General features: G+C 41.9%; 1 protein-coding gene across 1 annotated transcript in view; it reads left to right on the plus strand.

The window, feature by feature from the left end:
* gapvd1 (GTPase activating protein and VPS9 domains 1) overlaps positions 1–6,845 on the plus strand; it is a 31,543-nt gene that overhangs the window by 7,309 nt on the left and 17,389 nt on the right. The window contains exons 3-10 of the mRNA XM_087170306.1: positions 223–490; positions 608–1,180; positions 1,273–1,356; positions 1,455–1,589; positions 2,674–2,866; positions 3,483–3,563; positions 6,146–6,303; positions 6,639–6,768. Of these exons, the coding sequence (XP_087026432.1) occupies positions 223–490; positions 608–1,180; positions 1,273–1,356; positions 1,455–1,589; positions 2,674–2,866; positions 3,483–3,563; positions 6,146–6,303; positions 6,639–6,768 (1,622 nt within the window). The remainder of the gene's footprint in view (positions 1–222; positions 491–607; positions 1,181–1,272; positions 1,357–1,454; positions 1,590–2,673; positions 2,867–3,482; positions 3,564–6,145; positions 6,304–6,638; positions 6,769–6,845) is intronic.

Genomic DNA, 6,845 nt, shown 5'->3' on the forward strand with positions numbered 1-6,845 from the left:
CATAAAAGGGAGACTACAGAGCCAGAGCAGACTTCTGATCATTGAGCATGTCATGTGATGTAATGGATGTACTTTATTTTGTAAAGGTGGAATTAATGTTTGTCAGTCAGAACTATGTTGATATTCTCTTTTAGAGCCACTGCCTTTGTAAAACGAAAGCAGTTGTTGGTACAAGAGATTTTATATGATACATATTAGTAATGAAACAACTCTTGTCCACAGTGCGGAGGCCTCTCCAGCTGAATGCTGCCAACATGCCAAAATGCTGGAGGACACACAGTTTATTGATGGCTACAAGACTTTGGGCTTCCAGGAGACAATCTATGGCGAGTTTTTGGCCCGGTTGAGGGAGAACCCCAGACTGGTAGCTTCCTGCCTGGTGGCAGGAGAGAGGCTGAACCAGGAGCACACCCAGGGGGTCATCCATACAGTCTTCACCTCACTTTATGGCAACTGTATCATGCAGGAGGATGAGAGCTATTTGCTACAGGTCAGAGGTCCTACCTGTCTTGTGTCACACATTAGAGAAACAGTTTAATAGCTTCTCTCGAAGATGAAATGTTTTTAACTGCTAACATGTGCGTGTCTGTTTCTTGCCAACTCCCAGGTGTTGCGGTACCTGGTAGAGTTTGAGCTGAAGGAGAGTGACAACCCTCGCCGTCTGCTGCGACGGGGAACCTGTGCCTTCAGCATCCTTTTCAAGCTCTTCTCTGAGGGCCTGTACTCAGCCAAGCTTTTCCTCACTGCCACCCTCCATGAACCCATTATGCAGCTGCTGGTGGAAGATGAAGACCACCTGGAGACGGACCCAGCCAAGGTTACAGAGCGCCTCACTCCAGCCCAGCAGGAACGCTTTGGAGAGAAGGGCTCTGAGGGCTACAAACAAAGGGTGCAGGCAGCTGTGGAGGCCAATGAAGCCAAGCTGGTAGCTCTGGTCAACAAATTTATCGGATACTTGAAGCAGAACACCTACTGCTTTCCCCACAGCCTACGCTGGATTGTGTCCCAGATGTACAAGACGCTGTCATGTGTGGAACGTCTTGAGGTAGGTGAGGTGCGCACCATGTGCACAGACCTGCTGCTGACCTGCTTCATCTGTCCCGCTATAGTCAACCCGGAGCAGTATGGTATCATCTCTGACGCTCCCATCAATGAAGTGGCCCGCTTCAATCTAATGCAGGTATGTGGTCATTAACTTTTCTCTTCTTCACACTTTAACACGTGAAAGTCATCCTACTGTGGAATGACACTGCATCACTTTTTGTTACACAGGTGGGTCAGCTTTTGCAGCAGTTGGCCATGGCTGACGATGATGCAGACCCAAGGCGGAAAAGCAGTTTGTCTAAATTTGATAAGGTTTGTGTGACCAGTGTGATGTTTATTTTCATTGCAGCTTAATTGCCTGAGATTTATCCTTGTTCTAAGCTCCCTTTCCATAACTTTTTTGTTTCTAGAGTTGTGTTGCTGCCTTTCTGGACGTGGTGATTGGAGGAAGGGCAGTCGAGACCCCACCCATGTCCTCGATGAACCTTCTGGAGGGCCTCAGCAGAACTGCGGTCTATATTACGCATAATCAGCTGCTAGCACTGGTAAGCGCTTCTGCTGTTGATATCGAAATGTAACATTAGTATTTGAATTCTTATGTAACGTGAGAACAATACGCAGTAACACTGCCAAGCTGCATCATAGGCACTCCCTACAGACCAGGTCATGTGATAAGATTTTAGAGCACCATGCCGCATACATTTGCATATTTCCTTGAAACAACTCAAAGTACTTTCAAATGCAGAGTTCATGTACAGTGGGAGGACAAAATAACAAAAATTAAGAATACAAGGCTCTGCATTAAACTTCCTTTTAATAAAGATCAGGATGTTTAGATTTTTTTTTTTAAGACTCAGGTTGTTGTTTTTGTTCCATTGTTAATATGTTGTTACAGCACAGGTCATCCCGAGTTATTTATGACATTCTTGTGACCAATTACATTGCAACTTTTCTGTGTTTGACATATATGTCTTCATTTTTGAGACCTTAACCTACAGTGTTGTCACTTTACACCGTTTGCATTGTTTACAACTAATGCACTAGCAGTTCAGTCATCATTATGTAAGTCACATTTAAAAAGGAGCTACATGAGTGAGTCAGTTTTACTAGAATGCCAATAGCAGGATGTGAAGGCTTTAATAGACATGTGACAACACTCTTGTTGTAAGTGACTTTTCAAGGTAACCCGCAGAGATGAAAAAAGACCAGCTAGTCCCCTGAATTGCTGATCAATTGCTATCACAGCAGAAATGTGACAGGAGGAGGGTTGTATGCATCAACATATCTCATAACCTTACTGTGACCTCAGCATGCGGTGTATGTACATTGTGATGTTTATGTGAGGACTTAAGGGCAGCAAAAGTGACTTCTAGTTAATCATCATTTAAAAGCTGTTTGTGGCTTTGGTGCTGATTTTTTTTTTTTTTCCTTCCACTCACTGCAAAATACCTTTTTGGCAGTGAACTCAAATAGCCATGTGCAATGCCACATTTTGTTTTAGATTCACAGAGAACAGGAGCTTGGCAAGCTCAAACCTGTTATCTCACACACTTCCTCAGAGTAACTGCTGACTACCAAGGAATGATAGACTGGTGGTCTTAAGAATAACATCTTTCACTTCCTGCGTAGGTGGACTTTGTGCGGAGTGTGACTGCAGGGGACCACCTCCGGGAGGAAGAGCACATGGCTCTGGAGAACCTTTTGGCCAACGTGCCCCAGTCGCGAACTGTGAAGAGCAACAGTCTGGAGCTCACTCCCTCCAACACCCCCCAGCTCTCTCCGGCTACCACTCCTGCCAACAAGAAGAACAGGCTCCCCATAGGTACCTACCTCCACAGCCTCTAAGCCTTCCTGCCACTCTGGTTTCAGAATAGATGATAGATGTATTGATGTTCTCATCATGATGAAACCTCCTGTAATTTCCCAAATGTTCCGTTCTGAAGGATATTTTTCCTTTTTAGGAATATCACAATTTGAAACCAGAACTAGAAGATAGAAGTGTAATATTTTGTGTAATGAGAAGCAAAATAAACAAGTAGAGCTGAGTGGTGATGGCTAGTGAAAGGCCCGTGTGTTATAGGAAGCTAATGAGCTTCTTCTCAGCTTGTTATAAAGATAATTAGCATGGCCTGGATTGAGGCTCAATTACAGAAATGACAACCAATTAAATTACCAAATATAAATGAACTCATTTTAATTGGAATGGATGGAAAAGATGCATAGACTCCCTTCATTAGCATTTTCAAGATAAATGATTCTGTAGCAACATCCTCTTAATTAGAACTGAACCACTTGTGCTTGCATCTCTGAAATATGACGTTTATATACACAATCTTGACTTGACACTTGAAATATTTTGAATTCTGAGATTTCTCCTCTTTCTCCAACTCCCTACCTTGTCCTTCTCCTTTCCTCCTGTGCTGCCAATGAATGACCAGGACAACACTTAGCTGCTATTACATCCTGGGACCCCACAACCACCACTCTGTCTGCTCACATTCCATTAGTAACCCCTTTTGGTGGGTAGCCTGTCAGTCCTGTTAGAGCTGGAGAGAACGTAACCCATGTATTTGGTGTATCACGCAGTTAACACTCATCTAGTCCATGCTCCTAGCTGCACAGTAACCTCCCTGCCTCGCCACTGTTAACTAGCACTGTTCTTGTCCATATGCACTCACCATGCTTGCTTTGCCTTGCACAGTTCTTTGGTTCATTATTCAGTTATCCACTCATTATGTTTTCTAAGTTTTCCCTTTTTTGCTTCCTCATTCAGCGGATTATGGCTATTCATTACCAGGTAGAGTGGGGAATAAAATCAATCTTCCACCTTTTTTCCTTCTGCTCCGTGCTTGAGTTGTGGTAAAAGATGAAGCAGAGTGTAGTGTAATAACTTCATACAATGACGGTGGCTGTGATGGTGTAGTTGTGTTCTTGTCATCCAAACCTTTCTCATTATTTTGATAATATCAAGGATTTCAATCAAATTAGTGCTTCATGATTAACAATGAATTAAAGGGTACAGATTCAGATATCCTAAGTTCCTTGTTATCGAAGAGTGTAACATGGAGTATAGCCACCATCATGCTGAAAATGTTAAGTGACTCATGCACTTATACTTTGATAGAAACATTGTTCATGAAAAACGCTTACCCAGAATGAGTGTGATGTGGTCGCGTGTACCTGTACTTAGTAGTTCTTTTTTATTTCTTGAAATATATCCAGTGGATGGAGCGGATGGAGAGTCAGTGCAATGTGCTAGAGCCCCAAAAACATAGGGTTAAAATGCGTCAGAGCTGTCTTTAGAGCTGTCTCTTATACACATCTCTACCTTGTCCTTCTCCTTTCCTCCTGTGCTGCCAATGAATGACCAGGACAACACTTAGCTGCTATTACATCCTGGGACCCCACAACCACCACTCTGTCTGCTCACATTCCATTAGTAACCCCTTTTGGTGGGTAGCCTGTCAGTCCTGTTAGAGCTGGAGAGAACGTAACCCATGTATTTGGTGTATCACGCAGTTAACACTCATCTAGTCCATGCTCCTAGCTGCACAGTAACCTCCCTGCCTCGCCACTGTTAACTAGCACTGTTCTTGTCCATATGCACTCACCATGCTTGCTTTGCCTTGCACAGTTCTTTGGTTCATTATTCAGTTATCCACTCATTATGTTTTCTAAGTTTTCCCTTTTTTGCTTCCTCATTCAGCGGATTATGGCTATTCATTACCAGGTAGAGTGGGGAATAAAATCAATCTTCCACCTTTTTTCCTTCTGCTCCGTGCTTGAGTTGTGGTAAAAGATGAAGCAGAGTGTAGTGTAATAACTTCATACAATGACGGTGGCTGTGATGGTGTAGTTGTGTTCTTGTCATCCAAACCTTTCTCATTATTTTGATAATATCAAGGATTTCAATCAAATTAGTGCTTCATGATTAACAATGAATTAAAGGGTACAGATTCAGATATCCTAAGTTCCTTGTTATCGAAGAGTGTAACATGGAGTATAGCCACCATCATGCTGAAAATGTTAAGTGACTCATGCACTTATACTTTGATAGAAACATTGTTCATGAAAAACGCTTACCCAGAATGAGTGTGATGTGGTCGCGTGTACCTGTACTTAGTAGTTCTTTTTTATTTCTTGAAATATATCCAGTGGATGGAGCGGATGGAGAGTCAGTGCAATGTGCTAGAGCCCCAAAAACATAGGGTTAAAATGCGTCAGAGCTGTCTTTAGAGTGGTATGAATGTCACATGCTGCTTAAGTGCGTCGCCTTTGTCAGGTCTACCATCTTAATCCCACAAACACTGTGGAAGCAGGTCACTTAGTATTTAAACATGCACAGAGCACCTTGTGTCAACGTAGGTTATGCAGAATGAGTGGACTTAAATCTTGTTACATGGTAATATTTTAATGTGCAGTGTTTTCATAAATTCTATATGCTACTTTTGCTAAAATAATTTTGTTCAAATGATATGGTAGCTATGGCATCTTTTGTTTTCTAGACACCTATGGCCAAGCTCTTTATGTGCTTTTGTGTGCATCTGGTTTCATCTTAACCATTGAACTTTGCGCAGTGCAAATACGAGTGTCGAATTTGAAAAACTTCTTTTTTGTGCTAAAAGAAAACTAAGCCTTTATTATTGTTAACTAACTACCGTCTAACATGTAGAAACAAGAGGTAAACTCGCTTTACTGTCACACCAATGTATAGCTACAAGAGGGAAGAATTCAAAAGGTTTTTTTTGACATTTTGTTTGTGAAACTGATAGTCATTGTGACCTCTATCTTATTTGCAATTAGAAAGCTTATAAGCTACTCAACTCATTCTCATTATTCACAAATAACAGTTATAAGCAACACATTGGTGTGACATACCAGATGAGCGTCTTGGTTGTCTAGTTTCAAGCTTTGTGTTGAATCTATTCGTTTTCATAAATACTGTTTGGTTGTTTGATGAAACATGAATTTCTGAACGTATTGCTTAAATCCAACAACATAATTTAATTTAAACCAAAGCAACACATGTTGTTATTCAGTGAATGCAACAATTACAAAATAACAGTGGTTCCCTACTAATTCTCTCCAACCCACCAACCAGCAGCTGCTCGTAGCCGCAGCCGTACCAACATAGCCCAGGAGGGGGAGGCAGAGGCCAGCTCCCAAGAGTCCCTACAGGAGCTGATGCCAGAGGAGGTGCTGGTGATTTCACTAGGAACTGGTCCTCAGACTGTCCCTGGGATGATGTCAGAGAATGAGGTAATGTAACTTGAATTAATATACTAATTTGCAACAGAGATGATGATGTGATAAATTCAAAACCATTTTTTTTCCTGTCAATGAAGGGGAGTAAGACTTCTTAGAGTCAGTGTCATGCATTTTGTTGTGCTTTGTATGTACTGGCAATGTTATGCAATTGATAAGAAACCTTATATCTCATATAAAGCTCCCTGACCCAAATTTAATTCTCTCCTCCCGTCTTTGTTATTTCGTCTAGCAAGAATGACTCATGGCAAAGCAAGTTTGCAACCAACCTTAGGTGATATATATACACCTTTTTTATGTATGCACTTCCTCTCTCTACCACCCTCTAGGTTTTGAACCTGCAGATGGCTGATGGGGCCCAGGGGGATGGACATGCTGATGATACCAAGCTGCATGGTAAACCAGACAAAACCCTGCGCTTTTCCCTCTGCAGTGACAACCTGGAAGGCATCTCAGAGGGTCAGTCTGCAGTCTGATGACACATAAAGCTTAAACATGAGGAAAAAAAAAATTTTTGCTATGTTTTTTTTTTTTTT

Source organism: Seriola lalandi, unplaced genomic scaffold (assembly GCF_002814215.2).
Source record: "Seriola lalandi dorsalis isolate HSWRI2012SDOR001 ecotype SW California unplaced genomic scaffold, Sedor1 jcf7180002054945, whole genome shotgun sequence".
NCBI lineage: Eukaryota > Metazoa > Chordata > Actinopteri > Carangiformes > Carangidae > Seriola > Seriola lalandi.